General features: G+C 37.8%; 1 protein-coding gene across 5 annotated transcripts in view; it reads right to left on the bottom strand.

Moving 5' to 3' along the window:
• Positions 1-18,832, bottom strand: part of GLIS3 (GLIS family zinc finger 3) — a 153,519-nt gene that overhangs the window by 97,712 nt on the left and 36,975 nt on the right. For all 5 annotated transcript variants that reach the window (XR_015799192.1, XM_088155848.1, XM_088155849.1 and 2 more), the window contains exon 3: positions 15,669-16,761. Coding sequence is in view for 4 of the 5 variants with exons in the window: in XM_088155848.1 (XP_088011974.1) it covers positions 15,669-16,761 (1,093 nt within the window). In the remaining variant the exon portion in view is untranslated. The remainder of the gene's footprint in view (positions 1-15,668; positions 16,762-18,832) is intronic.

Here is an 18,832-nt window from a genome sequence, read left to right as displayed (position 1 = left end):
TGTCTTGTAACACCTGTATTCAAAAACACCTGAGCTAATCCTATCTAATCTGAATAAACACTGACTATAAACACAATGATAAATGTTCTTGATGTATCTGCTCAGGAATACATGAAAGAAGATTCTGTTTCTTGCTTTATTCTTCTTTCCTTCATATTCTGACATTTTTTATTAGATGCATCTTATGTTGGTATACATAGGCGCCACTGCAATGACCTTTGAAGTACAAAATAAAGCCAATTATATTTTAGAAGCATATGGCAGTCTGATTTATAAGATATGTGGATGTCAGTTCGGTAAAACACAAAGCAAAAAAAGAAACATAGATCACTAAAAATGGAAGCTGCATCTCATTGAAAACAAAATTCTTATGCATTATTCAGCTGCAGGAAGATATAAGATTTTGGTTCAATAACACATATCCTGATATAATTCTAAGAAGGTGGTTTTCAACCTGTAGAAACTTCGGGGGCAAAAGACTACAGGCTGCTTATGCCTTTTCTTAAGAACTGGACTTTTAACCTGATGCATGGGCCTTATTACTTTTTTTCCCCAGTGAAGAGCACTATTTAATAGTTCACTGTTTGCAATGGACAAGTCACTCTTGCTAACAGATGCCCTTCCCTTTAGGGTACCAGACGTCTCCACCACTGCTGCTAAAAAACTTTCCAACTAGGATAACATAATGAGAAAAACTGCTCATTTTTAACCTGTTTAAAATAAGACAGCTAAAATCTGCAACTTATAGCCCACCCTTGGCGTGCTCAGTCCCATTTCAAGTCAAAGACTTTTTAAATTCAGCTGCTGTTCACTGGAGCCAAGGAATACAGTCTTCACCCAGCATCTTACTGCAAGGTCCTATGTACTGCATGGAATGCAACCTGGAGATTTCAGATTGTTCATTTACCTAACTGTGAATTCCTATTTGTGAGTCAGAACTGTTCAGCTTGAAAGCCGCTGTAATTAAGCTGACATGCCATTCAGTGACCTTGGCATAATCCTAACGAGATCTAAGTCACAGACAACAATTACTAAAAAAATAGAGGTACAGTTCAAACAAAGGAGAAAGTACTAACATTTTCCATGAGCAAGATCAATGTACTTTACCGTAAAGAAACATAATAAACTGCTTTATCAGCTAAGTCTCTTTAGCCACCAGAAAAAGTGGCTTGTATCTGGATAGCGCATCTGGCAACAGAATCAGGCAAACAAATTACTCCAGGAGATTAATTGACTGCAAACTAAGGCCTTTAATAGTGCTTCTTTCAACAGACAAAACACAATGCAGGCAAGCCTTTTAAAAAAGTCAGCAATCAATACCACTCCAGAGTCAGCCAAATTTTTTCTACACTGCAGGTAAGGAAAATTCGCTTATGCATTTTGCTGTCATTCCCATTAATGGTCTGCTGCTTGACGTGAGAAATCAGTTTTCATCTCTCTTTGAGAGGTTATCAGCCCTTGAAACATAGAGGTATTTCATTCTACTTACAACTAACTTAAAAAGGCATTTTAAAAGGATTTGAAGATTTTTACAGAAATGCTAAAAGCATCCATGTTTCAGAGTGCTATTATATTGTTGATGACAGGTGTTTAATTAAGGGAAAATACATGCCTAGTATCTTAATAAAATGAAGAGCTGTTAAGCAGATATTCCAGAATTAGTATAAAAACCTAATTATGTTAAGCAGTAACAGCCATTTTTATTAGGAAAAGTCAAAAGACAGCACAGCATATGCAACTTTGTTACCTTGACTTCATTTAAAATATACAGTTCCCAGTACCAATCAGAATTTCGATGCAAGTTAAGCCAGATGAGACTCTTGTTTACAGCTATAGCAGAGTCAGCTTTAGCTATTCTTACAGGGTATGGTGATTCTTCTGATTGACTTCTGTTCAAATTTCTGAGTCATCCAAATTCCTCAAAATAAATCTGTTTTCTCTGAAAGGATTAGTCTTGCAACTTAGCTACTTGTAGTGGTGCAAACTTGTATCACTTTGCAAAATACCTCTAGCAATCTAATTCATGTTCTACCATGCACGTGAGATGTTATAATTCCTCATAATAGATAAGAAAGAAATTTGTGATCCTCCCTAACATGTGGGCATTCTGATACATCACCACTTAAACCAAAGGGCATCCACAGTAAGGTTATCATATTTTTATTACCACAAACCATGAAGATCATACACTTGTCAAGTAGCCAACACTGAGATATTTAGTTTGCTGTTCTAACAGGCAGCAAAGGGAGCCAGCATGTTTTACACAAGACATATTTTATGAAGAGCTATTTTTAACAAACAAAAATTGGACTTTCAGAAAAATGCAGTTCTCAAAAATCAAAATGTCTGTTTATATACACGATATGAAGCAAAACTAATCAAAACATGTTTAAAACGCTTCTTTACATAATGCATTTGCAACTAGCTCTGAACTCAGGGAAAGCCAGTGAGGAAAAACTTCAGATTTCCTAGGATGGATACCCTGGGACATAGGTGTATGGGCAATTTACCATACACCTGAACACTTATCAGGATGCATCTCATCAACTTCCCTAAAATAATGAAACAATGGTATGATAAAATCCACCTGACCTCCTGAATATAGTCAGTAAGTTGTTCCAGGTGATAATGATGTTTTTACTAGGAGGCCAACTTCAAGGACAGTAGGAGGAGTATTTCTCCGTGAAGTGCTCATTGCCCCACACAAAATACAAAACAAAAAAAACCAAACTGCCCTGGGTATCTCTGATGTAAGGAAAGTGATCAAGCTCTTTGCTGCTTCCCTACCCTTCCCTCTAATTTCCCACATCAGTCCCAAAGCTCTTATATATGATCAAACACTTGCAAGGTTCAGGTTTTTGCACCATAAGGACCAATGTATAAATTTGAGTGATTCCAGGCCACAATTAACTAGGAAAAAGTACTCCCAATTTTCAACAATTACTTTTTTTTCTATCAGTTATAATATGCTTCAAAATTTTTCCCACCAAAACATGCAGCTAATCACATACATGAGTCAAAAATTATGCATACCTTCTTTACATCCATGTTCACTGACAAGACCAGCTCATAGGGATATCTGAACCAGGAAACCGGGATAAGGAATTTTACAAGGAAAACTTTCTTCTGTTCAAGGATGACTGGGTTAGAGATCACCTAGGTAAAGTGGATATCCACAAGTCCATGGGCCCTAATGGAATGCATCCATGAATGTTGAGAGAGCTGGCAGACACCATCGTGGGGCTGCTCATGATCATCTTTGAAAGGTCATAGAAATCAGGAGAGGTGCCTGAGGACTGGAAGAAAGCAAACATCATTCCAAGCTTCACAGCAAATGTGACCAACCTGATTGCCTCTACAATCAAACAACTATGGATGGATGAGGGAAGAGCAGTGGGTATTGCCAACCTTAGCAAGTATTTCAACTCTGTCTCTCACAAGATCCTCAAAGACAAACTCAGAAGTGTGGACTGGGTGAGTGGACAGTGAGGTGGATTGAGAACTGGTGGAATGGATCCCAGAGAGTCATGAGTGTCACAGCCTCTACTTGGAGGCCTGTCTCTAGAGGTGTCCCCAAAGGTTCAAAACTTGTCCAGTTCTATCAATACCTTCAATAACAGGACATATGCATCCTCAGTGAGTTCACTAACCACACACGGCCAGGAGAAGTGGCCAATAACCCAGGGAGCTGTTGCAGCCCTTCAGAGGGATCTCAACAGGGTGGAGAGATGAGCAGAGAAGAACATCATGAAGCTCAGCAAAAGCAAATGCAGGGTCCTGCACCTGGAGAAGAGTAACCCTGGGCATGAACAAAGGCTGGGAACTGACCTGCTGGGGAGCAGCTCTACAGAGGACCTGAGGTCCTGGTGGACAACAAGCTGTCCATGAGCCAGCAGCATGTCCTGATGGCCAAGAAGGCCAGTGGGGTGCATCAGGAAGAACCCTGCCAGCAGGTTGAGGCAGGGGATCCATTCCCTCTACTCAGCCCTGATAAGGCCATAACTAGAGTGCTGTGTCCAGTTCTGGGCTTCTCAGTACAGGGGAGACATGGAGCTCCTGGAGCAGGTGCAGAGGAGGGGAATGAAGATAATTTAGAGACTGGAGCATCTCTTACAAGGAAAGACTGGGGTAGGTGGGCTTGTTTAGCCTTGAGAAGGGATGGATGACAGATCTCATGAATGTGTTTATGTATTTGAAGGGAAAGTGTCAAGAGGATGGAGTAATGGGAAGGAACTGATGTACAGGAAGTTCCACCTGAACACAAAGAAGGAATTCTTCACTGTGAGTGTGACTGCACACTGGAAAAAGTTGCCCAGAGAGACTGTGGAGTCTCCCTAATTAAGGATATTCAATAATGTCTGGACACAATCCTGTGCCATGTGCTCTGGGATGACCTTGCCTGAGCAGGGAGGCTGGACCAGACGATGCACTGAGGTTCCTTCTGTCCTGACCTGTTCTGTGATTCTGTGAACTACAAGTGTTTTAGAGACCAAGATAACTGAAACCCACACAGAATGTTTCACAATTCTGACAGTTCCTTCTCTTACAGTTAGTACCTGTTGGCTTTCAAGTGGACCTATAAACACTTCACAAGTTACTGCTTATTGTGTACTATATGTATATAAGCAGTCTACTCCAAAAGGGAAATAAATACAGGAGCTGTAACAGACTCAGTTCAGAAGGTGTTCAGAAACTATGATTTACCACGGCTTTGCAGGAGGCCAGCAATATGCTCAGGTAATACAATCATTTGAAACTGAATGCCAGTAACTGTACACACTACAGAATCTTGCACATGAAAACTGATGGAATACACAGCATCATAAGGTGTATCTACAAAACCTACAGCAATGAGTCAGATTCTAAAACATCTACAGAATACTTCTTGTAACTTCCCTAGAGTCACTCTAGAGGTAAAACAAAATAACTGTGTTTTGATTTCCTTCACCATTTTAGAAATTATGTTATTGTTTGTATGGCTTACCAGTACACTGAGGAAGGCTGTCGGGATCACTAATATTGTATACCTACAGGTCTTAAAGAGACACAAGTGAGAAGACTGCCTGAACTCTGAGCTTGCTGGATACATGCCAGAATAGATCCAAACACTACATTTCCAGAATTAATGTTGTGCCTGCTTCCTCTACGCAGAATTGCACAAGGACTGAAGAATCTTTGCAACTAGTAGAAAAGTGACTGAATCCTGTCTAGAAAGGTTAAAAACTGAGAAAATAAAATGCAAGTTTTAAGCATGCATAAAACAAAAATGCCTCAAATCTGTGTTTTGTCTTCATCAAATATGAGGTAAAGCCTGGTAGCATAATTTTCTTCTCTTCTTTGTGACAATATGTCGAAGTTAAACTACTCAACCATGTCCTTCCATGTCATCCTCTGGAGAAACAAGTAGCAGCAGCAAGAAATACCACCACACACAAGCAGCAGGTTATCCAAGAGGACATACCACAGCATACGTTTCCAGCCTCTGCCACCAGCAGTCTATTGCAGAAATGTTCAACATCCCTACACCCTTAGACACGCTCTCTATATACGTACCTGAGACATGACTCCACCATTACCTCTGAAAGGAATATGCAGCTGCCTCACCCTGCTGCAAGCTTGTTTTGCATTCTCTGAGCCACTAAAGGCCTCATGCTTCTCAGTTGTATCACATACACACTATCAAAGGAAAAAAAACATTATCTCAAGGTAAAGCCTGAGAGATAGATAACCTACTAATTATCCTTTATAAAGATTGTGTTTTTACTGCAACAAACTCTCATAGTTATTTATCCTTACGAAAGCAGTTTATTTCTATATTTTGTTCCTCTTTAAATACTCCTAACATCTTTGACATAAAATTGCATCAGAACTTCACAGCCATGTAAGTCTTCAAGGGCTGGATGATCACTGTCCTCTTCCTTATAAGCAACCTAGAATTCTCCTTATTCGAGTCACTTTAGCCTTCTCTATCTACCTCAGGTTCAAAGAGTGTCCAGGTGTACCACTTCCTTGCTGACCAGACAGCATTTTTGCCTAATGGTAACAGAGAGTCTGTCACACTAGCAAAATACAACATGAAATAGTACAATGTTGATACTTTAATTCAGCTTCAAAAGTCATGTTGACAGATTCAGTGACCCATCTACCCTTACCTACTGAAAAAAAATAAAGCACCCAGCTACTATTATGACAGAAGTGTAAGAACTGAAGTTAGTAAACAGAACCCGCTATAATAAGCTTATTTCTGCTGTCTTCTTACCCTTACAAAGACTATCTAAAAGCTTTTCACTCTAGATAGTTGAAGGATGATGGGAGATGAGTGTCCAAAGTGGCCATCACCATTTTTCAAGATCCCTGATGATTCAGACTCATTATTCAAGATTAGTGTTGCATTCAGTGGCCCTTCAGCTAGTGTAACAATCAGAACTGGAACTAGCAAACCTCTGCCTTCAGAGAAAATGTCATCTCTCACAAATTTGCATGACAGACTTTTGAAAACCTTCTCACAATTAAAGCAGGTCAACAATCCTTCAGATGGCTTGCTTTTAATTTGGAACCAAATTCTCCGCTGATTCACTGAAATGCCACGAACCCAGGCTTCACAGAGATTCATTTAACTAACTTTATCAGTCTGAGTTTAATTGGGGAGATACTGCACATTTTCAGTCACAGTGCCCACAGGGCTATCAATTATAATGATTTCTACAGAATTTGTTCAATCTCTATGTGTCCTTGACAACTTACGTGATACTGGACCTGCTTCACTGGTGCAGGCATAAAATCAGTGCCACAACTTAGCAGCTCACATTGTTAATTTACACAATGGATTCAGACCACATTTATCCAGTCATTCAAAACTCAAGAGTCCTTGTGACACAGTCAGAGCTGAGCAACCTTGTTTTTCAACAGTGGCTCATTTTTAAAAATGTGGTCTCAATAATTTCAGCAGTCTCAACATAAATATTCTCTAATTCAGTTTAAGCTTATCCTACTCCTTTAAACAAACAAAGCAGACCTCATGTTCATGCCATCTACCAACTTCTGTAACAGATTACCATCAAATACCTAAAACAAAGTTGGACAAGTGTATCTGAATCCCTTGGAAACTCTAGGATCACAGGACTGAAACTTTGTCACACCAATTATGTAAAGCCATTGGAAAGAAATCCATGCATTTTTGCAAGCAGGCAAAGCAGGCTTTTCAAAGAACAAAAGGAGCCTTGTCTTTTTCTGTTATGTGACAACTCCTAATTAAAATCAATGATTTTTTTATTGTTGGCTCAGATAAGCTTGTTTGCATAGCTGCAACTTCTTAAAACAGAAACCTGAATGTTATTAGGAAAAGACATCCATTGACAGTACAGCAGACCTTGAAGAAAAATGGCATTGCTTGATGTTAACATCTGATTAACCTTGGAGGCAATTCTGCAATTGCTAAACAGTAAAGAATCTAGTACAGAGCAAAAGAAATTTTATTTTGTTTTAACGTATTTATAGAGATGTAGCCAAGAATACCCATAAAGGCATGTCATAAGATTTTTCCTTGAGCTTGTGCCAGTTGATGACCAATAGAAAGCATTCAAAATGAGAAAAAGAGATAGTGGGAAATTATTTATAACCACTCTGTATCAAGCACACTGTTTCATGGACAGCTGGGTAACATTACATTTCAACATATCATGAAGAAATAACTAATTAAAAAATTTCTTACCACAATGACATTTCTTTAAAATTATTCACTTGTGATCCTGAACTTTGCAATTATGAGTGTTAATTCTCAAGAGCTGAATACTCATGGAATAAAATTGCTGTATATCCATAAAAACAATGGTAAGAAAATATCAAACCTAAATTGAAACAGTGAGCATTCTGAGTGGATAAAAGTAGTATCAGAAAGCAATCACCAGGTGGTTATAAAAACATTTAGCAAACCCTGATGCATTTAACAGACCACTGCAGTTCTAGAGACAACAGCCACAGCATCCTCACTAGCTCCTTTCTGAATTTTCTTTTCTTAATTAGTCCAGCACTCTACACAGACACAGACTGAACCTTCACAGTGACTAGCTCGAAAAAGACCACCCTGTTTCCACGCACCCTGCTCAGAAAGGTTTGTTCAACAGTTACTCAAACGCTGTTAACCCAAGATGAACAGCAACCATGCTTCTGTGACAGAGCACTCCAGAGCACTGGCTGGATTTGGTAACAGCCTTGTTCAAGGTGCCTCTCTCCACTTAAAGGGACTGGTTATAAATAAATAATCACATTCTGAACAGTGCTTAATCCTTATCCAGACCAAGTTTGCTGAAAACCTACCTAACAAGTGGGTATCTGTATAAGCAAGCAAGCTTTTAGCATTTGCTAAATGCCACCCCAGCTAACTGGGACTATAAGGGCAATAAGACAGAATTGCTTCAGGGATCAGAGTGAATCAAGATGAATCTTGTCTTCTCGATGATTGGATTACTGTGCTTGAAGCTCAGGAGAGACTTTACTGCTCTCTACAACTTCCAAAATGAAGCTGTAATGAAGGGGGCTTGTTGTCTTCTCCCAGGTGCTGGGTAAACAGTTGGACTCTGTGATCTTAAAGGCTTTTTCCAACCTAAATGGCTCTGTGATTCCAGACATGTCATAGAAATCAATGGAATCACTGAATTGTGCATGATTCTGCCTGGAAAAATCTTACTAAAGTCTACAAGACTTTAGTCTTTGTAACTTTGCAACTTATCTTTTAAAACAGAACCAGTCCCTTCCCTTGAGTCCTTTAAGCATTTAGCCAGTAACAATATCTTATACTAAATCTAAAAAATGAAAAAATGTCAAAGAGTACCTCAGAATGTACAAATGCTTCAGCACACATTTGCATTTGGCTTTCAACATACTTAAGCATATGTAGTGCACTAAACATATTTAGTGCAAAAAGCTATTTGGCATTCTTCCATTTCCTAACTACTCAGTACAAATAATCCAGTGATTGTTCTATGCAGCTTAATGCTCAACACTTGTAATTAAAGCCTATGTTCACAGATATACCATAAGACTTAGATGTCTGCAAAGTTTTCCATAGAACACCAGAAGCATTAATTAAATCCCTAATCCTGAGGAAATCAGTGTCAATCACCGGAATAAAGCCGACAGTGTGTTTACTTTTAAGTAAAACAGTATTTCCTTTCTGACGGAGTAAAATTGCAATGGGTGGCACAATCTATTAACTAGTTCCCTCTACTTCTCTCTTCCTTTCTTTAAAACAGAATCGTGTCCTCTGGGAAAGGTCCCTGTCTGTTTCTGTTGTAACTGTATCATAACTTACATTTTCTGTTTTCCCGTCAGGTATTGTTAGCCTTTTCTATCACTAAATGGAAAGTTTCAAAGTTTAATGACTCTATTCCTGATAGAGGTTCAGTCACCAACCAAATAGGGATGCTGGAAAGGCTAAAGAAAATTAGCAGGAAAGAGCAGAAGTTATCTAAGATTTCATGACTTGGAGAGTAATTCAGTCTTCACACAAACATGCTCCAAACCACCAACAGTAACATTATCCCCCTACTCCCCACCCTCTCAGCTTTCAACTCATGTAATCGTCTGGTTTAAAACCAGTTTAAAAAACAAACAAACAAAAACCCAAAACACAAATCCAAATCCAACCAACCAAAAACCCAACACCAGAATACTCTCCAAATTTTGGCAAATGTAAAGTATGTTTTAGGATTCCTTACTTGTGATGATGAAAGTAGATGAAATGATGATGTAAAGTAGATTAAATTTAAGAGTTCTTAATTTTTTAAGTTTACCATTTATTCATAGTTTGGTATGGTAATGAAAAATATCTAAAATATATTTCATTAAAATTATGCCACAGGTAAATAAAAATAAATAAAATATATTTTTGTGCCTAACAAACACAGAGAGGTGAAAAATTAGAAACCTTTCCACACAAACGTAAGTATTTGTGCAATTAGGAATGTTCATTTTTATTTTGGGATATTTCACATTCCTGTTCTAGATTACAATGAAACTAAAAATATGCCTGTTTGAAAAATTCCATGAAAGTTCTGTTTCAAATTTTTCAATTATCTAAGTCAAAAGGCAAAAAAAGCTGATTCAAATACATAATATCAAAATCAAATTATCAATTAGAAGAAAAATAATAAAATTAGATGTTTCATAAGCATTTTATTTTGAAACCTAAAATACGGCTCTCTGGCTATCATTTTTCACTATCATCAGTTCTACATATACATGTAGAAAGGAGCTTGCCCTACATTTTTTGATTGCTTATAGAGATGTTCTGCTGTTGAGGGTCACTACCCTGGGTGCCAGAGGCCCTTTTGTCTTTACTGAACTCAAGTGCAAGCTGTGCATCTTCAGCAGCCAAAGAAAAAGCACTGTCATTACATTTTCAACTATGAACACAGCATATAGTTCATACTGAAAGGATAATATTGCATGACCATTAGTACCATTGCTGAGAGGCAAAATTCATTAGTTTGGACTAGATGCCATCTGATGTGATCATGTGAGCTTGAGCAGTTTGTGGAGGCACATCTAGAACTGATAATCATTTTTTTCTTTAAACAGCTAAGACATCATAACCATGACCAGAAGATTACTAATATTGCACAAACTTGTGAGAGCTAGGGAGGCTTAGCTTTATAACTGACAACTGAAGCCCAACTTTCTATATCCATATACCCTGATATAGTCTAATTCATCATGTATCTCTGCTTTTTCTGTGACATTTCTGTTTCAGTTTGTTTACTGAATTAGTGAGAGAATCAGCAATGGGCAAATGTAAATTTAGCACTTTCCAATTTTCAGCAACTTGACTCAAGAATTGAATTATCATTCCTGTGGCACTGTTTAAGACAAAGTGCTCAAATGCTACTTTAGCATAGTGGAAGTCTTCTGCAAGTATATAAGGAAAAACAAATTCAAAAATGTTTAAAGTTTCTATTTTATCAACAAGGCAATATTCAGTGCAATATAGAATGTGATATGGTCTTATCAAGGAATATGGCATATACTGTAAATAAAATATTTGCACATGCCATATATAAGATACCATATGAAGATACAATGCCCAAAGACAGAAAAAAATCCCAATCATTTTTATAGAATGCATTTCTGGTTTTAATCAAAACTTTCACATGAACACCATTTTCTAAGGACATATTCTTCAAACAGCACACACATACCTATCCATCCAAATACTCATGCTCACCCAAGGAAACTTGCTTGTGTCTCAAAAAAAAAAAAAAAAAAAAAGCATTGAAAATGCAGTTTAAGTTTCATGTTCTTTTTTTCCTCATACCTTCAGTTTTACATGCTTTGCAGACTGGTGTGTTGTAGGACAATTTCAGATATTTAGCAGATGTTAAATGAATGTTGCCCTGAATCTGACAGGATTACTAGCAATTTTTTTGGTTTTTATCATGTCAAATATCTGCACTAAAAATGTGGTCATGTAGTACTATCAATACTAAAGGCATTGGGCTGAAGTGTAGCTCAGAGTTTACAGAAAGCAACAAGACTGAACTGAGCTTCCAAAGGGAAACCATTCTTAGTTCATCTGAATGAAGCTGTAAAATGTGAGCTTGGAATTTATCTCTAACATCATGCTGTTGCTGTTTACACCAGAATGAATGTCTTAAGTTTAATGTTTGCATATAAATACCTCTAATTGAAGCCGAACTCTAAAAGTAAAAATGTTCACTATAAAAGAAGGGAACCTGAGTAGAAAATAAGCTCACAGGTGGAGACAAAGAGAACAGAGGTCAGCATTTGCCAGTTGCTACTCTGAGGTTTCAAAAGCTACTGGGAATTCAGCCTTTTCTAATCCGAACAAAATCTGCAGAAGCCTTAAATGCCATTGTGAGGTAACTGCTGTTAGAGATTATACCTCAACCGCCATTGTACTTACTATTTGTGTTTCAATATGAATTTTATTCACATTTTTTCTTATTTGACTTACTCCTATAAAATACAAGCTAATGCACAGCTTAAAAGATAAATACAACACATTAGCACCTGCTATACCTACTTTATACGAAGAAGTTTAGGAGCAGACATTAAATATGCATTACCATGTCATGAATAATTTCAGTCACCAAACCAGGTCACTGAAAAGAAGAAATCTTCCCAGGTGATGTAAGTTAGAACAGAACATGAAAGATGTTTAACAAACAGTAAGGGAGCCCAATGCATTGTAACAACTATTTAAAGAATTGCTATTCCAAATAAATTCTTTAAATTTGGATCTGATTATCCTGATTTTCACATCTTTTTTTTCCTGATATTTGATTTCTGTTCATCCTTCAACACTTTTATCTTCCAGAATCAAAAGGACAGCTCATCCAGAATGAGCAGTAACGAAAGAGTAGAATATTGCTTCCAGCTTCAGTTTATTGCCCCAAATTTTTGTTACATAGATAGATAATAACTCAGATGTGGCAAAACAAATGCTGAGGCCATTTAACTCTGATTTTAACGATAAGCATGTTTCTGGTTTTAATGATAAGCATATCTAGTATTTAAGTGCTAGCTGTTCTGCAAGTCTCTTCTGAACTACATGATTTCATCATCACAAAACAAAAATAGAGAAGAATAAAATTATGTTACAAAGTTCAGCTTATGAAGTTGTATATCTGATTTCGTATTATCTCTACTATTGTTACAACAATACAACTTAGAAGTAACCCTCACCTTAAAAATTACTGAAATCTTTAAGTTCTTGCTGATGTAAAGCCCACTGACCTATCACAGCAATCCTTAGGGATACACAGCACAATATGTAATCATACACTTTCAATATGCAGCAGTACAGAGATAAACAACACTGACAAGTAAATATACTGACACTAGGACCCACTGCAATTTAAGATCAATGAGAAGATGGTGTCTTGCATACTGTTGGAAACCACTGACACATGTAATGCTTACATAATGGTTAGTGAGTGATGGTACTGAGATAACCACTGTAACCGCCTGCCTTTGATTACAGGGTGACCTGATAGGTAACATTAAGATAGTTCCTCCTTACTAGTTCTGCTACATTCTTTACAGTAAATCTGGTTCATTAATATAATTAATTAATAGATGCATGTTTGGCATTTTTCCTTCCCTTTTCCTGCTTGGTCTTCTGGCAGACTCTTACTCCCCTGCAAACTGCAGTGGACATAGTGACTATTAGTTTATAATTTCAGAGAAACAGGCATGTTACACCTAGAACCAGAAAATAAATTATAGAAAGACCCTGAATGGACAAATACAGATTAAAAATGGATCGTTTTGATTTTGCACTTAAACGCATAAATTCGTAGAGGTTTCGTGAAAATTTTCATATTTCTTTTGTGCAATTTTTTTGTTAATTGGGAAATCATTCTCATTATCATCTTGCCCAAGATGCTCGCCCAAACACCTCACTCAAAATATTTGTTTAAAACCTTACATGTCATGGATATGATTGCAAATTTCACTGCTTGGTGAGAAAGGTAAGATGTTTGACTGAAGTAAATTTTCTAAATATATGAAGAAACTATATGGACGTTACAAAGGCAAATACATTTTTCCAAATTCACACCATTTGTGAAATGGTAAAGGAATAAAGCAGCAAGTTATTTAATTCAAACCATGCTAAAGAATGCCATTTCTGCTTGCTTATCCCAAGAAAGGGGACCTATGTTCCAGATTTACACTCACATTATGAGGGTTATCATATCACCCTCAGTATTTCCGCATTTCACTACAATTCTCAACATGAAAGAAAGGTAAGTATGTGGGTACTGTTTCTGATATGCAAACTTCTTGGTGCTATCCAGCAACTCTTGCTTCAGTTCAGTAAAATTAATCACACTCTTATGTTTAAAAAGCAATCACTGTTTCAGAAGCTGATATAGACACCTCTTATTTTTTGGTGACACATCAAGACTTGGTGTGCATTTTAGTTTGGGCTCAGTAATCTCAAAAACTTTATCATATGAAATGCCCTATCCACTTACACATTATTTATCATCAGTGAATGATCTTCCAAGCTAAGGACTCCTCAAGGAGGCTTTATAATCAGGAGGTCATTGTAAGCATGCTTTCTAAACAGGGAGAACAGGAAGCTTGGAGTGTTACCACCACAATATTTTCCCCAGTATTATAGGATCCTTCATCATAATTCTTCTATTATGAAGACCTTGGGTAGTTGGATTTACTCTTTTTCAGTGCTCTTTCATCAATCCTGCCCTCTTCATCCTGTTTTCAATCATTACTCATCCACTGATGTCTGTCTCCATATCTTTAATTACATGTGATATTCCCTTGAAAAATAAATTTCTTGACTCATATTTTTTTTCATCATTCTCTCGCTTCCCATAAAGGTGATGAGAAATCCTTAAGGAAGAACTGAAATTAATGGTACCTGACCCAGTATACCCCGAGAGCAGAAAAAGAATATTGTGGAATTTTAAAAAATATTAATAGAGCAGAGACTCTGGTAGGACAAAAGGAAATAATAAAAAGCCTTTCTCATGTCATGTTATAATCTCTACCAGATTCTTTAAATTCAGGAGAGAAATCTGGAAAGATATCCATTCTATCCCACAGGACACTGGCCCTTTGAAAAAACTAAATTAAAAGAAAAAACCTTTTTCTCTTAAGTGTACAAGCAAACATCTACATCATGCTAAAAAAAGTTTTCAACAAGGCATACCCTGATAGAGACTCCAAGCACCAATTTAAAGTTCACCGCATGTAAATATTTTTTAAATCAGTGGTTATTCCTAGAAATTATATCCTCATCATCATTTATGATGGGGACTCAAAACTGCACTGGTGAGGTTGCTGTCTGATGACAATAAATAAGCACTTAGTAAGGTGTCATCCTTGTCATACAGGGATTGTTATCCAAAATACAGACCACATGCAAGGCAATTCAAGAATCTGAATTACAGAGATTATAGATGGTGCACTGGAGACCAAGCATAAACTGATTACAGCCAGATTATTAACCCATGTGACTATGTGTAACCTATGTGTTAGACTGACTTGCAGAGACCTTAAGAAAAACAGCAAGAAAAACATGACTTCGGGGGTTGAATGCTCACTTCTAGAATCTGTGAACATAAAAATTATTATGGGATTTATTCTTAATGTATTAATGGAAACAGATATGTGGGTTTGGGTTTTTTAGTAGTAGAACAAACAGCTGCCTTGAAAATGCCCGACTCTTCTTAGTTTCTTGTGGTAATATTCTGCAAGGCCTTGAAAGTTCCTCAAGTAAAAATGGTGTAACCTGATGCAAGAATATTTCAGGATAAATTTTAACATTTATTCTGCAGCACTTTTTCTGAAGGAATCCTTCATGCAAATACTTAAGTACTGTCTATGCTTCAATTTTACCTTATGAAGGTTTACCATATCACTTGTTGCACTCTACAGTAAAAGTTTATAAATGTAGAAAATACAACATTTTGTCTAATCCTATCAGTTGGTATGTATTAAATAAAAGAACACCTTTCCTTTCTATGTAAGATGGGAATATGGAACAGTTCTTCATTCTCACGGACTAGTTTAAAAAGTACACCATTAAATGGGAGAAACAAAGGCAGAATTACAATGCCACTGTATTTTTCTAAGCAATAGAGAGCCTTTAGCTGGTAAGAAAGACAGAACTCAAGACTTACTGTGCATTTGTTCGGCTTCTCTCCTGAGTGGACTCTCATGTGAATCAGCAGTTTGTAGCGGGCATTAAATGGCTTGAACCTTCGAGGGCAGCCAGCCCAGAAGCAGGTGAAGTCCTCTCCCTTCCTCTGGTCTATGTGGATCTTCTCTATGTGCCGCACGAGCTCCTCTCGATGGTCGTACAGCTTCCCGCAGTCGACCCAGCAGCAGCCGTGCTTGCCACTGAGATGGTCCAGCTGGCCATCGTCCTGCAGCTGGGCGCCCGGGGCGGCAGGCGGGTGCAGGCAGCTGGGGAGGCTTGGCTGGGGAGCGCGGTACGGCGGGGGCGGCCCCTGCGGAGCAGCTGGTGGCAGCACCAGGGGTGAAAGAGGCATGTCAACAATAGGGCCTGAGAAGTCATCCAGATGTTCATTTTTCAGGATGTCCGTCACCTGGCTGTCCACGGGCAGCACACCCTGCTGGATCACCATGTTATTTGTAGCTACCATCTGCAAGCTGGCTTGCTCCAGCTGCTGCATTCGATGGTACTCGCCTGTCCCATTCTCAACATACCCTGGAAAAGGGACATTGCCATTCGACATGTGGAAGCCTCTCTGGGCAGCTGGAACAGAACAGTTTTGGGGTATACAGCTTCCTCTCACTCCCAAAAAATGCCCATAGACCTCAGGCTGTGGGCAGATGCTTACTGGCGATGCCCTGGAGCTGTTGATGTAGGCCACCAGAGAAGTTGGGGATGTACGAATAATTGTATTGAACTCGATCCCAATGCCGTCAGACAGAGGAGATAGAGAGAGTGCTCTCTTCTTGGGGCGGGCTGACTGAGACCAGGCTGAGGACTGGCAAGGACTAGAGTAAGGGGAATTCTTACTTTCCATATCATATGAGTAGGACAGTAATGAGTTACTAGACATAGATGATTCAGGCGAAAAATTTATTAAGTCCCCCAGCTCACTGTCATTTTGTAAACTGTGGTCAGGTGGAACAGAAGAAAGTGTCCTGTACCTATGTGACCACTCTTGTTCAACACTCAGAGGTGGGTGACTTTCTGACAAGCTTAACGTTGTAGAGGCCAGAGACTCACATGACAAGAGTGACCTGAAATAAAGGCATGATAAAGTAAGCAGTTAGACAGTTCAGAAGTAGATCTTTTACTTTCACACACACACTTAAAATTAAGAAAAGGCTACGTGTGAGAAAAGTTCTCCCTAAAATTAGGTACTCAAGTTTAGCACACTCAGTTCATGTACCTGTAGTTACACAAAGGCAATATACATGTAAAAAGGTCACTCAGGAAACCAACTTTAAAACTTCAAGATTTTGAAAGAAAGTTACTGCAAAGATTCTTGATTCACCCCTGCAGAAATTATTTCACATTTTTTCATCAATTGTGGTGTAAATAGGTTTGGACTTCTGAAGTCAAAGCATTATGTTCCCATCTTCTATGAAACTCATACTGATTTGAGTAATCTATTATTTTTCTTGAAAAAACAGAAAGAAAACTAATCCATAGAGAATAAAATTCAACCTGAATGACTTTGTCAATTGTAATGTATACAAATACTACAAAGAGTTCCCTACAGAAGCTTTATATATCAAGTTTATAAATATAGATAATATCTAACTTTACAAAACAAACAAAATAAATGAGTAACATAGGAGAACTGGTTGAAAAGGTTTCTTAGATTTGTTTGAAGATGTATCTGCCTCCAAGTCAGCAATCAAAATTTTTCACAAAAGTGTAATCTCACTGTTACCATTCATTTTTCACAGAGACATTATGAAACTTCTTTATGCTGCATATAATCTTTGGATAGCTTAAAAACACTCAACATATAGGCTCTTAAAAGTATTATTTTCTACAGAAAGGGATAAAAAGAAAATAAAAGGGACATCAAGGGTCCTAATTCACAGCTGTAAATGCTGGCTAAAGGTTAACTGGATTTATTTGTTTCCAGTTCACACCCAGGCAAACTTGGATTTCCTGCCAGCTAGTGGTGCTATCAGTATATAAATTTCTGTTTTTATAAGAGGAGCGCTTACAATAGGAAGAACTGCATATGTATTTAGATAAACCTGACAATCTCACAGAAGCTTCTACATCTTATGTTTTGAGGATTAATTCTTGGGTTTATTATTTTCGCAATACAGTTTTGAAGAAGCATGGAATTTCAATGGTGGATCAAGGACAGGGGAGGGGAAGCTTGGCACCGCCTGAGAGAGAGAGGAAGTAGTTTGCAGGTGCTGTATCTGTAAGACAGCTCACAAACTGGGAAAATCTAGCTGAAAAGAACAGCAAGCCTTGCTGTGGTGACCAGAGGGAGAGATGGTTAAATGCCCCTTTGCGCAAGACACTTGCTTTGTAACGCGTGGTTGGTCTGCTGTATCAGAACAAGAAACATCCTGTTCTGATTCAATGCCAGTGCAAGGTACTGTCAGACCTTATGTTACTTCATCAGGGTTTAAATGGCACTTGCAAAACAGACCACAGACAAAAAGCACAGTTAGCATGCTGACTACAATTTGCATTGAGAGAAATGAGAAAAATGAGACTGCTCTATCAGGTCAATCGTGTGCACCATTTAGATCTACAGGGATGACTGTGAAAAAGTTGATTTAGGCTTTTGTCAATGGGCTTTGTTAAAGCACAGGTCATTATAGAGCAATTAAATCATGCTAGTATGTTGTGACCCCAAATACAGATCCAGTTTTCAATAGAGCAAGACATTCCTACATGCTATGATGTATATATTCACACACAGAAAGTATAAGGAGAGGGTAGGGGTGTTTTGCCAGTTTTTGTTTAATTTTTTGTTTTCTCTTTTATGAATAAAGAAAAAGAAATCGTGCATCAATAAAAAGCCTATTTTAGTACTGACAGGAATTTTAATCAGATGCATAGTAGGACCAGTGTCATACAAAAGGCTACTAATGCCTAACACAAAAGGGCATATCCATTGGTGAATCTGAACAAAAACTGGTTTTTAAAAAGTCTCATAATAGGACAAAAATAAAAAGCTGGCCCAGAATTTCAAGTATACAATAAGTAAGAGCCAGTTATTCTGAAGAAGCTGCAGCACTTCAGCATCTAAATTCAAATATAAGAAAAATTACAGCTCCCAAAAAAATGATTTATTTAAAATTCAGCCTACACTGTGATAGGGGGAAA

Source organism: Sturnus vulgaris, chromosome Z (assembly GCF_052056855.1).
Source record: "Sturnus vulgaris isolate bStuVul1 chromosome Z, bStuVul1.hap1, whole genome shotgun sequence".
NCBI lineage: Eukaryota > Metazoa > Chordata > Aves > Passeriformes > Sturnidae > Sturnus > Sturnus vulgaris.
Note: the sequence above shows the minus strand (reverse complement) of the source record. Positions and strands in the feature narration are given on the sequence as shown.